The 14,599-nt window shown below is 37.7% G+C and overlaps 1 protein-coding gene across 1 annotated transcript; it reads left to right on the top strand.

Moving 5' to 3' along the window:
• Positions 1 to 613: 613 nt before the first annotated feature.
• On the top strand, positions 614 to 14,039 carry LOC124711354 (caltractin). Its single transcript, XM_047241390.1, has 5 exons — positions 614 to 910; positions 1,364 to 1,516; positions 9,545 to 9,626; positions 11,912 to 12,096; positions 13,393 to 14,039. The coding sequence occupies exons 1-5, from the start codon at positions 908 to 910 to the stop codon at positions 13,480 to 13,482; spliced, it is 513 nt and encodes a 170-aa protein (XP_047097346.1). The 5' UTR covers positions 614 to 907; the 3' UTR covers positions 13,483 to 14,039.
• The last annotated feature ends 560 nt before the right edge of the window (positions 14,040 to 14,599 follow it).

Genomic DNA, 14,599 nt, shown 5'->3' with positions numbered 1-14,599 from the left:
AAGCATCAGTTTTTTTATTTGTTATCCAGATTACCAAAAGAAACGCAGTGTAACGAGCTGCCATCAAATCGCGAAAAACTTGTTTGTTTAAGGTTAAGTTTCTTTCTTACTTCAGTGCAAATTTCTGTGCAGTAGTCATATCGCCCTGAATATCTTTCCCTTCAAGATTCATAGGTTTTCTTTACGTCTTGTATTTGGCTGGTAATAGTTCAAATGCGTAAGTAATTTAGTATGCTCATGTCATTCAACGGCATGTGACCGGAGAGGACGGCCAGTGTGGATGACGTCATTTGAAATGCATTGCACTTGCAGAATGTTTTGACGGGACGAGATGTGACGTGAAGGCCAGTGTGAACTGTTTTTTTTTTTTTTTTTTTTTTTTATGCTGGCCTTATTTGAATGTAGTCCAGTGCTGCCAGACCTTTGTTTTCGACTGTAACTCTAAGGATGTCTGAATTAGGTAAATAGTTTTAATCATTTTTGTCTTTCATAGAATTGATAACCCTGACCCCAATAGCAATTCATATATTTTCAGTGATTCAGTCTTTCCCGCCGTCAGCCTGTGAAGTGTGAAGGAAATTCACCAAAGTAGTTCGTATATGTATGAACGCTTGTCAAAGATTATATGTGTGTCACAGGTGGTTTCAGCGGTTATGGATGTATGCGCGCGCGCTGTTTACATGTTGTTATGGTATCCAATGTTGTTGTTTGCAGACTTTTGATACTTAAAGAACAACTCAGTGATTGTTAAACGTTTATAGCAGTTACATGGATATAATCGTCTACGCGAAACTTAAAGCATTTAGTGAAGTGTAAATCTGAGGACTCGACTTGAGTTTCAGAGAATTGTGCGCAGATTTGTAGCTGGAATTACAAATTTGTCAGCTTCACAGACCACTTCAAGAACATGGTAAGTACCACTTGCTGACAGTACTTTGCCCTCTAACAATGATCTTCCATTCATAACCTTTTTTAGACTAATATTGCTTTGACAATATTGGCTGTTGATTAAAAAAAATGTCAGTTTTAATATTCTTTTCTTTGGTCACATAGTATGGCAAATTTGTGTTGGTGAATTAGTAACGAGCTAAAGCCTTTTTACGCATAACATTTCAGTACATCAGTGTAATTCATGTTGAGTGTACAAAGTGGGGACCAAATTTTGTGATATTAAAAATTTTCAAGTTAAAATTTACATAATTACTTTAATATTAATTCCTGCACCCTCCCATAATGAGTTGTTATAACTATATGTTGCCTTCAACTCTGTAATTTACTGTTTATGTACTGTCTCTTAAATATTATGATTATTTCTTAACTCAGTATAGAAAGTCTATTAAACGAATTATATTTGTGTTTCCAGGCAACATATCGTAAGTCTTCCAATGCAAGCATAAGAAAAAAATCGGGAGGGAGTAAGTTTGAACTAACAGAAGAACAAAAGGCAGACATGCTACAAGCCTTTAGTTTGTTTGATACTGAAGCCAAAGGAAAGATTGAAACAAAGGAACTGAAGGTACTAGGAACATGACATATTTCTACATATTGAGAATTTTTTTCTGGCTTTCACTGAACTGCATCATGAGTGTAATAATGTGATAGTGCTCACAGTATCCATACACACTGCTTTTCTACCACAGACTTCATAGATCATATTTCATCATATGTATATTATTGTCATCATTTGCCAATGTTATTCATTCACTAGTTAATTTTTGAAACTGTTACTTCTGAGGGTATTTCACATTTTAAAGGAAATTTATGGATAGTATATATATGTCCTAATTACTGATCATCAGAACTTCTGTCATTCATGGAGCTATTGGAAGAGGGGTGAGGTATTACCTCTTTCATATATATGTACAGAGCAGATGACATTCAAACTGGATTATTCTTGAGAGAACATACTGTGACGAAACTGTTCCACATGATGTGCAGGGTGTAGGAGATAGGCGAAATAACTTTGGACTTAAAGAACAATGTAGTAACTCAAATTTCAAAGAAGGCATGTGCTGACAAGTAGAAATATTGCCAAACTGTCAGTTAAACAAATAATGCAATCAAAATACTGACACAGTTCATTTAAATAAGAATGGAAAGACGGGTACAAGCAGACATTACAGATCAGTATGGATTCCTGAGAAATGTAGGAACATGCATTGGATATACTTATCCTACAACTTGCCATAGAAGATAGACTGAAGAAAAGCAAACCTTTGTTTACAGTATTTGTAGCTTTAGAGAGAGCTTTTGACAAAGTTGACTCGAATACATTCCTTGTAACTCTGAAAGTAACAGGTTTAGAATACAGTAAAAAAAAGTTATTTGCAGCTTGTACAGAAGCTATGGTGCAATTATGAGTTGCAGGATACGCAAGGGAACCTGTAGTTGAGAAGGAAGTGAGACAGGGTTGTAGCCAATCCCCAATGTTATTTAATTATGACATTGAGCAAGTTGTAAAGGAAACCAAGAAATAATTGGGATAGTGAATTAGCATATGAATTTTAAGGTAATTTTATCAGAGACTGCTAAGAACTGGGAATTTTAGTTGATCAGAGTGGATATTTTTTTTTATTTTTTTTCATCAGTCTACTGACTGGTTTGATGCGGCCCACCACGAATTCCTTTCCTGTGCTAACCTCTTCATCTCACAGTAGCACTTGCAACCTACGTCCTCAATTATTTGCTTGACGTGTTCAAATCTCTGTCTTCCTCTACAGTTTTTGCCCTCTACAGCTCCCTCTAGTACCATGGAAGCCATTCCTTCATGTCTTAGCAGATGTCCTATCATCCTGTCCCTTCTCCTTATCAGTGTTTTCCACATATTCCTTTCCTCTCTGATTCTGCGTAGAACCTCGTCATTCCTTACCTTATCAGTCCACCTCATTTTCAACATTCGTCTATAGCACCACATCTCAAATGCTTCGATTCTCTTCTGTTCCAGTTTTCCCACAGTCCATGTTTCACTACCATACAATGCTGTACCCCAGACATACATCCTCAGAAATTTCTTCCTCAAATTAAGGCCGATATTTGATATTAGTAGACTTCTCTTGGCCAGAAATGCCTTTTTTGCCACAGCGAGTCTGCTTTTGACATCCTCCATGCTCCGTCCGTCATTGGTTATTTTACTGCCTAGGTAGCAGAATTCCTTAACTTCGTGACCATCAATCCTGATGTTAAGTTTCTCGCTGTTCTCATTTCTACTACTTCTCATTACCTTCGTCTTTTTCCGATTTACTCTCAAACCATACTGTGTACTCATTAGTCTGTTCATTCCGTTCAGCAGATCATTTAATTCTTTTTCACTTTCACTCAGGATGGCAATGTCATCAGCGAATCGTATCATTGATATCCTTTCACCGTGTATTTTAATTCCACTCCTGAACCTTTCTTTTATTTCCGTCATTGCTTTCTCGATGTACAGATTGAAGAGTAGGGGCGAAAGGCTACGGCCTTGTCTTACACCGTTCTTAATACGAGCACTTCGTTCTTGATCGTCCACTCTTATTATTCCCTCTTGGTTGTTGTACATATTGTATATGACCCTTGTCTCCCTATTCTGTCTTTAAAAGTTTATCAGAGGAATATCAATAAAGTAGAACAAGGGTAATGTAATGTAGCTGGATTAAATCAGGTGATCCTCTCAGAATTAGATTTGCAAAATAGACACTAAAAGTAGTAGGTGATCTTTGCTATTTGGGAGAAAAATGGCTCTGATGACAAAAGTAGAGAGTGTATGAACTACAGACTGTCAGTTGCAAGAAAAAAATTTCTAAGATAATTTGTTAACATTGAACATTGGTTTTCTGAGGGTAATTGTCTGGCATAAATGGCTATGGGCAATAACAAGTTCAGATGAGAAGACCAGAACCTTTTGTAATGTTCTGCTACAGATGGATGCCGAAGATTAGATAGGTAAATTGGACAACCAATAAAAAGATATCAATCGAATTGGGTGGGGAAGAAATTTATGGCACAACCTGGCCAAAAGAACAGGTACATTGATAGGACACATCAGGGGCATCATCAATTTGCAGATGGAGAGAGGAGTCAGCAGTAACCACCTTCAAATGGATGTAAGTTGCAGTACTTACGCAGATATGAAGAGGTATGCTCAGGATAATACAACATGGAGAGCTGCATCAAACTGGTCCTTGGACTGAAAGCCGTAACAATTAACAAAATTATATTTTCTGTGTTGTGGACTGAGTGTGTCAACTTTGATGAAAATTTCACTGCCACTGAAAAAGACTAATAAATGTGTACTGATAGGACACACACACACACACACACACACACACACACACACACACACACACACATACTGAGAGTAACAAAGAATAGTTAATAGTAAAGTATATACTCAACTTTGGTAACACTGCTTATGGCAGTTGTAGACTGCAGGTTTAGTGTACCTGTCCTGTGTTGCCCACAGTTCCATCTTCTTCTCTAATGTACTATTTGGAGAACAGTTCCAAACTTACAGCACTCAGTCACATCTCTAGGCATGTGGTCTCTGTACATACAGGATAATTCTGTTCACTGTTCTGTTTCTACTGAAGACTAACCATTGTCCATCTGTTGGCCACTGTTTCTATCTCACTCGATGACTTGGACAGGACAAGCAATTTGCAGGAACTCCCTAGTAAGACTCGGACTGACTTACAAACAATATGCAACTGACAATTTCAGTTTGTGCATGGATACTTAAGTGTGTGTGTGTGTGTGTGTGTGTGTGTGTGTGTGTGTCTCTTCCTGGTGGCGCTGCCACTCCAGGAAGAGTGATTCTCGCAGACAGCATGATTGGTGTGCATGCAGCTATGTTCCTACTGCGGATGAACATACAACTGCAGCAAAGTCTTCTTGAGCAGTATCTCAGTACACCACACTCTCTTCTGTGGACTAACTGTAAAGACATTTATTGAAAAGTACATTCACAGATAATAACCTCCATTTTGACCAATACTTTGTCAAGTCTTAATCAAAATACAGTTGATGGAGTGGCTTTTTCTTCCAACTTTTATCTAACCTATACAGTTCACTCACCTGCCGTTCTCCTCGGTTAGCCATATTTAAGTGTGTCAAACACTGTTAATATTTTTCAATGTTATTGAGGTAAGCGTATTAAGTCACTTGATACTTGCAACATTATGTAACTAAACGAAAAGGCACAACCACTTATATCAAAACATACATTGATGATAGGTTACTTTCATTTGTTTCTTTTATTATTTATCTAATTCTTTTCCTTTATTGTTGTGAAAGTTATGTATTTTTGAGGATGACCAGGAGAGGCAACATAGGAGTTAACATATTAGTCTTGCATTCAGAAGAAGCAAGACTCAGGTCCCATACAGTCATACAGATTTAGGGTTTCCTTAATTGATGAAAATGCTGAGATGGTTTGTATAAGGGCATGGCTGATACCCTGCCCCCACTCTTTCCAGTCAAATATTACTATGAGTCTGTAATGTTATTGCATTATAGACGTAGAGAAGGCTTTTGACAATGTTGACTGGAACACTGTCTTTGAAATTCTGAAGGTAGCAGGAGTAAAATGCAAACAACAAAAGGCTATTTACAATTTGTACAGAAAGCAGACGGCAATTATAAGAGTTGAGGGGTGATGGAAGGCAAGCACTGGTTGAGAATAGAGTGAGACAGGATTATAGCTAATTCTTGATGTTGTTCGATCTTACATTGAAAAAGAATTAAGAAACTAAAGACCAATCTGGAGAGGGAATCAAAGTTCAGGAAAAAGAACTAAGAACTTTGAGGTTTGCTGGTGTTATCGTAATCTGTCAGAGACAGCAAACGACTTGGAATAACAGTTGTATGGAATGGATAGCATCTTGAAAGGAGGATGTAAGGTATGTGTTAGGAAATATTTTCTGAATTTATTTCTCTGGAGTGTACCTCTGTATGGAAGTGAAACATTGATGATAAACAATTTAGACAAGAAGAGAATACAGGCTTTTGAAATGTGGTGCTGCAGAAGAATGCTGACGACTAGATGGGCAGATCAAGTAACTAATGAGGAGGGACTGAATAGAAATGGGGAGGCTGGAAATTTGTCAGAACTTGAGTAAAAGAAGGGATGGGTTGATGGGACACATTCGGAAACAGCAATGGATTTAATATGAGTGGGAAGTGGGGGTGGAGGGGAAGGGTAAATAATCATAGAGGGAGACCAAAAGATGAAAACAGTCAGCAGATTCAGAAGGATGTAAGTTGCAGTACTTGTTATTCAGAGATGAAGAGGCATACACAGGAAAGTAGTGTAGAGAACTGTATCAAACCAGTCTTCATACTGAAGACGCAAACAGTGGCATTGATGACAGAACATTAAATCCAAATTTTCCTTCCTCCATTATGGGTCCCAGTCTGTTTAAAATGTCAATTCATTATCTCATGCTGATGGACATAATTGTTCATCAGGTTTGCTGATTTGAGTTCCATAGAACTGCGCATAAGAAGTGCTTCCAATATCAGAATGTCCCTACTTAGTACTCCTTGCTCAGGATTGCATTGGCAGGTTCATCTGACATTTAGCCTCACTGATTTGGTTTAGTCCATTTTTTTTATTTTATAATTTTTTTTCCTGTTATGTGGGTCATATTTACAAGTCATTATAATGTAAGTCAGTTCACACATATGATTTTTAATTCCTTGCACTGATATAGACATCTCTTAAATCTCACGGCTGTTCATTCTTCTCCAGATTTCCGGAAGAATGTGACAAAATTTTGTTACATAATATTTATATTGACATTTTATAATTAATCTTTCTTTTAGAGGTCACGCATATTTTTATTTGTGGTGAATGGTGGTCAGATTGAGTATCAACTCCTTGAATTTCACCCTCTTCGTTTCTTTCCGATTTTGTGTGATATTGTGATCTATTTAAAACATGCCATGTACTGGTTTTGGGATCTCGAGATCACTTTTTATTGTTATTATTATTACTGTTATTATTATTCAGTGGAATATTCCTAGAACTTTTACATCAGTAGTATTGTATTGTAATAGTGATTTTACTGAAGTGAGAACAGATAATTTTCCAGGCCACAGGGATGCAATCAACTTTTTAAAACCATCTATGTAGGGATTTAGGTTAAAGTCCCATGTATCACACTTGCAGTCATTCACCCTGGCAGGCCCTTGTTTTTAAGTAATCAACCAAAAACATTCTTAATGTCATGTTGCTTTCTACGGGCTTAAAAATGATGTAGTACACAAGTCTTTTTGTGGCATAGTGGTTAGAGTACATTACTGATGAACAGAAGATCGTAAGTTTGAATCTCATCAGTGGCTTTAACTCCCCCCCCCCTCCCCCCCCCCCCCCCCCCAGATCTTTATCGAGATGACTGGACTGTGATCGTTATTTTTATTTGGTTAACTGGTTTATGTGTAATTTTTTTTTTAATTCTAATCATTTGCTCTTGGAAAAAGGTGGTTTGGAATCTTTGCTTATGTGGTTTTTAATTATTTTTATTTATCTGCCATAATATCTAAACATTTGAAAATGCCGGTCTGTCAAAAAACAAAAGATGACAAAATAAAGCGCACAGAGATTTCGACAGAAGAAAGGACTCTAAATAATTTGAAATTCAAGTGGCATGAGGAGTAGAACTACTGAATGCAATTACATGAATGAAAATATAAAATGATAAAATAGAGGCAACAAAATCAACGTTAATCCATAAGAATAAGTAAAATAACATGCACAAAGTTCCAAATGAAAAAAGAATAATGGGAAGGCAATATAAGAGCAAATGAAGTAGTTAATATTATGATTAAAATGACATGACAAAGGATTACAAACATAAAGAATTACATTTAAATCAATTAACTGAATAAAAATAAGGTTCAGTGTCATTTTGATAAATATATGGAAATAAAAAAAATGTTTAAAGTACCCAACAGGATTTGAGCCCACAAACTCCAGTAGAGCAGGGACATACCATAACCACTATACCACAACACTTCTCTGTGAATTGTTATCATTTTTTAATGCTCTACAAAATAACATGAAATTCCGAATTTTTTTTTTGTTGATTACTTGCAAATGAGGGCCCACCAGGGAGAGTCGCTGCGTGGTGTGATACCTGGTACCTTAATCTGCATCACCATATGGATGGTTTCAAAAAGTGGATACCACTCGTTGCAGGTCACAATTTCAGTTGTATTTTTAAGTATATAAAAGATCCAGTTGTAAAAAGAAAGTTGTAAGACTCTCTTTCTGTCAGCATCCAATATCTAGTTTACATTTAAGCAAGATGAATGTGTTCCAACTGAATACGACATAAAACTTTGGTTGTGAAGGACATCGCTACATCGGTTAAGTGCACTTACCCTGTTGTTCACAATTTGTTTCCATTGGTTATAGCCAATTGGGCAACGGTTTACCCTAACCAATTAGAATCAAGGAACTAATTGACTTGTTTTGGGAGAAAATAAGAGTACATTACTTTGATTTTTGATATGCATAGAACAATATTCACGATTATTAATCTGACCATTATGGGTTATAAAGGTGGTTTGGTTTTCAGTGTATTTCTTTTATTGTGTGTTTCTTGGAATATGAGAAGAGTTCTTGAGATATTGTTTCATATTCCAATGTGGTTGTGAGTTGACAAAGCCAATGAATCTGACTGGAGGAAAACTGGCTGTAGTAATAGACAGCTGTAACAAAGCCCAAGGTTGAAATGTTTAGCTGCGAATTAAAAAAGCCGAAGTATGTCACTGGAAGAAAGCTGGCTCCAGTGACAGTCTGATCTGTAGTGTAGCCCAGTGATTGTTCTGAAAAATTTGTGGAGTGTTTGCAAAATGTTCAGATTTCCGGAGTTTTTGTTGCACAGGAAACTTTTAATACTGTATATATCTTACAGACTATTCTGTTTTATATTACAACATTCTGCATAATATATTCCATCATGCTACTACGTACCGAGTGAGGTAGTGCAGTGGTTAGCATACTGGACTCTCATTCGGGAGTACAATGGTTCAAATACACACCTGGCCATCCTGATTTAGGTTTTCCCTAAATCACTTCAGGCAAATGTCAGGATGGTTCCTTTGAAAACACATGTCCGATTTCCTTCCTCATCATTCCCTCATTCAACGGGACCGATGGTTTCACTGTTTGGTCCCTTCCCCCCATGTCAACCAAACAACCAACCAACCATGTCACTGCATAATTTCATACCCTCCACATCATGCCGACTTTTTTTATAATACTATTTTTTCATTGGTTCCAGTAGCTTTTCTAGTCATCTGACTCACTCCTTGTCGTTTTCACTTCCCAACATTCCCCATGCAAACAGTTACCATCTGCGGCATGTAACTGAAAAGCCACTGACACCATAAGTGCTCTTTTACCAATACATATTATATTTACCCTGTTTGTATGGAATTAGGTAGTCCTATATACGTTGCTACTTGAATGAAATAGTGCAGGAGCAGTATTTTCTAGTCATTTGCATGTGTGAGGTGTGTCTGAATTTTAACTTACGTATTTTCTATGTTGTGCCATGTTTAGGTTGCCATGAGAGCATTGGGCTTTGAACCCAAGAAGGAAGAAATTAAGAAAATGATAGCTGATGTTGATAAAGAAGGAACAGGTAAATATGAAAAGATTTACAAGAAATATAGCAATGGTATGGTGAGTGCTTATTTTCATGATGCCACAGCGCCCATAAGAGTGTCTATGTGTCTATTTTCCTGGGCCCTTCCTAAGTCTGTATTGGCTCATTAAAGTGGGCACCTCTGCCAAGTTTCTCTGTGACACATTTTCCATCTACGCCTGCAGCAGCCAATATTTTGGCCCTGTCTATGATTTTTGCAATTGAGGGACTTACCGTGGTTAATCGATAACAGCTGCCAGTTTCTCTCTCTCTCTCTCTCTCTCTCTCTCTCTCTCTCTCTCTCTCTCTCTCTCTCTCTCTTTCTGTTCCAAAAATTTGCAACTATTTGTCAGTCTAGTGGTGTTCGCCATCACATAGCCCCCCCCCCCCCATTTCATCCTCAGTCTCATGGTGAGGCTGAGTGCATGCTTTGGATGTTTAAAACTTAGATGCAGAAGTATGTATCCAACAGGTTCTGTGAAGCTGCTTTAGACTGTTTTGTGAGTTCATACCATTTCACTCCAGTGGAGGACTAGAGCACAGGGTAGTTACTACTTAGACGCGAACCACAGACACTCTTTCACCTGCTGCATCCACCGGCATCGGCAGCTACGTGACAGTTCTGGCTGGGTGCCCTTGCCTGGGCTTGTGGTTCCTGCCATCATCGAGTATTGCCAGGGCCAGCACCTATTCATCTGCACTCCTGATGGACAGGTGTCCTGTCACTTCGAACATCTGCAGTCACACACAGCGGTGGCTGTTCCGGTGGTCCATTCCCTCCCTCGCCACTGCCGGTGCCTATTCCTGTGTTGCAGACAGTCTGGTTCATGCCGCAGTGTGGTTTGCCACCTGGCGGCTTGCTGTCTCAGGTCCCTGCCTCCGCACCCGTTTCTTGACTGCCATCACTGGTGCAGCCCCTGCTGCACCTGACTCCACGGCCACCTCTACCTCCGTTGCTGGGTCCGGTGCAGCTGTTGTCTCCAGGAGCCCCATTGACGCCTCCAGCACTGACCGTTGATCTCAGTGAGGATGTGGCTGTGGGGAAGCAGTCCCTGATCCTGGCCTACGGACTGTCGTGAGAAGGGGGGGGCGGCATGCCTATCGACCACCTCTACTTGCTGGTACCTGCACACCATATGTTGTAGAAGCCACCATTGTTAGGCGATGAAATGGTCATCAGCCCTGTCATTGGTTCTTTTTTTTATGTGACTAGTAATCTCAGTGCCTTGTAAGGCCAGGGTTCTTTTTCAGTAGCAGTGCTATTTTTCTATACCAGCGCTTTTTTCTGTAGCATGTATTTTTTCGGTACCATGTATTTTTTTCCGTGCCTAGTGTTTTTGTGTCTGTATGTGGCCTGGCAGCCATACAGTTCACAGGACCGCTTTTAGAGGGCTCCTGGGTTGGCCCAGTGGCATGTTCTGATGAGCCGCCAAAGAAGCAGGATTGTTTAAGCAATGCAAACATGTGCTCGGCCTATTCTTTACCCTGTATTACTGTTGTCCAGTCAATGTGTTCAGTGCCGTGCACAACCTGTATCTTACGTGTTGCTCTATAAAGTACTATGTTCCATAAATCGTATTTGTTCTTGCTATAACAGATATGGCTGATTTCTTTCCTCGTGACTGACTAATATGAACTCAAGCTCAGCCTCTGTTGGCCTCGGTGTCAGGGAGGCATCTTTCATGCTTCCGTCTTCCTTACATAGTTGGCATTATGACAATTTTGATGTGTACAATTTCAAATCTTAACAAAACAGTTTTTTATCTTTAGCACAGGGTGTTTGAGACTACTTTTACGTTTATCACATTTACAGTACCAATCATACTTCATTGCACTTGGAAGAGTTTCTGCATCCTTGTTTATCCTAGAAATTGAAACACAAAATTTTCCATGTTTCTGTTTGTTCAAGGGGTAGTTATTAAGTTTTAATTGTTACCTCAAAAAATAAAGCTATGTCATTAATTTTTTATGTGTTTGCAGTTAACATGTCTGCAGGCTTGGTACTCACTGAAATACCCACCGAATTCGTTTAGGCTTCTCAAGTTATGTGGTTATTGTACTATTGTGTGGAGAGTTCAGTGTGCACTAAAACTACAGACATGAACCTGCTAACAAACAAACAAAATTAATTATGAAGCTATTGTTTTGAGGTGAGAATTACAACTGTATTACTAGTCCTTGTGTTTATTGTTAGGGCTGTGTTGTGTGTAATTCCAAAGAAGTTTTATAACTTCCTGTATTTATGAGACCGTCTCATCTAAATCTTTATATTGTCATTTCAGGTTATCTGACATATGAAGACTTTGTATCATTGATGACAGTGAAAATGGCTGAAAAAGACTCAAAGGAAGAGATTCTGAAAGCTTTTCGCTTATTTGATGATGACGAGACAGGAAAAATATCATTCAAGAATTTGAAACGTGTTGCTAAAGAACTAGGAGAAAACATCACAGATGAAGAACTGCAGGTATATGTTGCAAAACATTTTCATCAGAATGTTCCGTTCTTTACATTTCTAATTTCATTGTTCTGACATTAAAAAATATGGAATAAGATTTAAAGAAAATATTTTCTCAAATGTTATTGTCAATGGAATGTCTCTTCCCTTTTCATGCTAGTGTGTTGAAGTGCCAGAGCTTTGTAAGCTTTTTGGTTGATATTGAACTTATTCAACATAAGAGAATCAAAGATGAAATTTTATTGTGATGACAGCTTCCTCATTTATGTATATCCTTGCAATTTCCTTCAAATTATGTTGGCAGAAAAGAAATGTTTTTTCTGCTTGGTAATAGATTAGGGCTGGAAAAAGTCACATTTTCGATAAATGTGTATTCTGTCTCAGAATATAAATTTACATAATAAATGCTGCTTCATAATGAACAGCATCCAGATCACCTATTTTATTTGAGATAGTATAAAAGAGCTTTATTTTATGCATAAATACAGAAAAAGTAACCAATTAAAAGCCCAGTTTGGTAAGGTAATATGGGTAAGAACATTCCTGCAATAGACAAGAATTTGTTTGTTTATTTTTAAGATACATTAATTTCATATATAAATACAAAGATGAGGTGACTTACCGAACAAAAACGCTGGCAGGTCGATAGACACACAAACAAACACAAACATACACACAAAATTCAAGCTTTCGCAACAAATTGTTGCCTCATCAGGAAAGAGGGAAGGAGAGGGGAAGACGAAAGGAAGTGGGTTTTAAAGGAGAGGGTAAGGAGTCATTCCAATCCCGGGAGCGGAAAGACTTACCTTAGGGGGAAAAAAGGACAGGTATACACTCGCACACACGCACATATCCATCCACACATACAGACACAAGCAGCTGCTTGTGTCTGTATGTGTGGATGGATATGTGCGTGTGTGCGAGTGTATACCTGTCCTTTTTTCCCCCTAAGGTAAGTCTTTCCGCTCCCGGGATTGGAATGACTCCTTACCCTCTCCTTTAAAACCCACTTCCTTTCGTCTTCCCCTCTCCTTCCCTCTTTCCTGATGAGGCAACAATTTGTTGCGAAAGCTTGAATTTTGTGTGTATGTTTGTGTTTGTTTGTGTGTCTATCGACCTGCCAGCGTTTTTGTTCGGTAAGTCACCTCATCTTTGTATTTATATATAATTTTTCCCACGTGGAATGTTTCCTTCCATTATATTGATATCATACATTAATTTCATATAGATTTACCATTGTAACAGCATTGCAGTCCCATACTATTGCTTTTTTATAACATTGTTTCCACACTAAAATTTTTTTAGGAGATGATTGATGAAGCAGATCGAGATGGTGATGGGGAGATAAATCAAGAGGAGTTCCTGAGAATCATGAAGAAAACAAGTCTGTATTAGATCCATTTTACCTGATTTCCAGTTTCGTGTTCAGATATGCAATTGTGTGTGTTCAGCCTTAAGTAATTGTGCCCATAATAATGCACTTGTGCACACAAATATTTCACTTAATACTTCACAATTCTAGTCTTTTACTTCTGTTGATAGATATGAATCTTAGTGCACATTTGCAGTACAGATTTCTTTTTTATTTTGTTACACTTCATATGACTTTTTATATGACTACTATTGTTTTATATAAATATTGTTACAGTGCTGTATAACATATTGTTTTGTTAACTTTGTAAAGTTTATTAATGTACTTATGAATATCAGCTATGATACCTTTACTTCAAACAGTGCCTCTTGAGTAATGAATTTTGTATTCATCAATTATCATTTTACCTTTTAATGATAAATTTTACATGGTATATTTTTATTCAAGGAATGTTACTGTGTTTAATACACACAATGCTATCAGTCTTTGCAATTATTATTACACCAGTATTACACTTGATAATGATCTTGTTTTTTGAACAGTCTAATGTAAATGACAACTCTAATTGTGCAAATATTTTCCTGTGATACTTTTTCCTGCTAATGTTCAAATGTTTCTTATCTTACAATAAAAATATTTTTTATCAGTGTTGTTCATTATAATATGTAAACCCTCCTAGGACAAGTGTTAGAAATATTTCACACAACTGGAATACAGTAGTGTGGGTTTTAAGTTTTATAACTGTCAGAGAAGATCCACCTGTCATTTTCTCAGCTACACCAATACACTCTGATCAGCAATTTAATTTGAGGCCATCATCATTTTGGAAGTAGTGCTCATATCACGTTTACAAATGCAATAGTTGATACATGAATAATTTCATCTGACTGACATTCAAACATAATTTGAGCAAGACATTAGATCTTTGTCATGCAGACTCCACAATTACTGTGGGCCACTGCTTCAGGGATACTCCATGAATATTCATTTATGATGTAACTACTGGTATCAGATTATCAGCTGCCATCTGCAACAATGTCAGCTGTTGGCTAGCTCATGTTGCAGCAGCAAATTAATGATCCACAGTACAATGCTGGACAATGACAACATGCAAACAGCCATATCATGAAGAACCATTAC

This window comes from Schistocerca piceifrons, chromosome 8 (genome assembly GCF_021461385.2).
Source record: "Schistocerca piceifrons isolate TAMUIC-IGC-003096 chromosome 8, iqSchPice1.1, whole genome shotgun sequence".
Classification (NCBI taxonomy): Eukaryota; Metazoa; Arthropoda; class Insecta; order Orthoptera; family Acrididae; genus Schistocerca; species Schistocerca piceifrons.
Note: the sequence above shows the minus strand (reverse complement) of the source record. Positions and strands in the feature narration are given on the sequence as shown.

What these genes read in the sequence shown, in the direction of transcription:
- LOC124711354 (XM_047241390.1), top strand. An exon ending in TTGAAACAAAGGAACTGAAG is followed by an intron (nt 1,517 to 9,544) that starts GTACTAGGAACA and finishes TGCCATGTTTAG; the next exon opens with GTTGCCATGAGAGCATTGGG. An exon ending in TCACAGATGAAGAACTGCAG is followed by an intron (nt 12,097 to 13,392) that starts GTATATGTTGCA and finishes AAATTTTTTTAG; the next exon opens with GAGATGATTGATGAAGCAGA.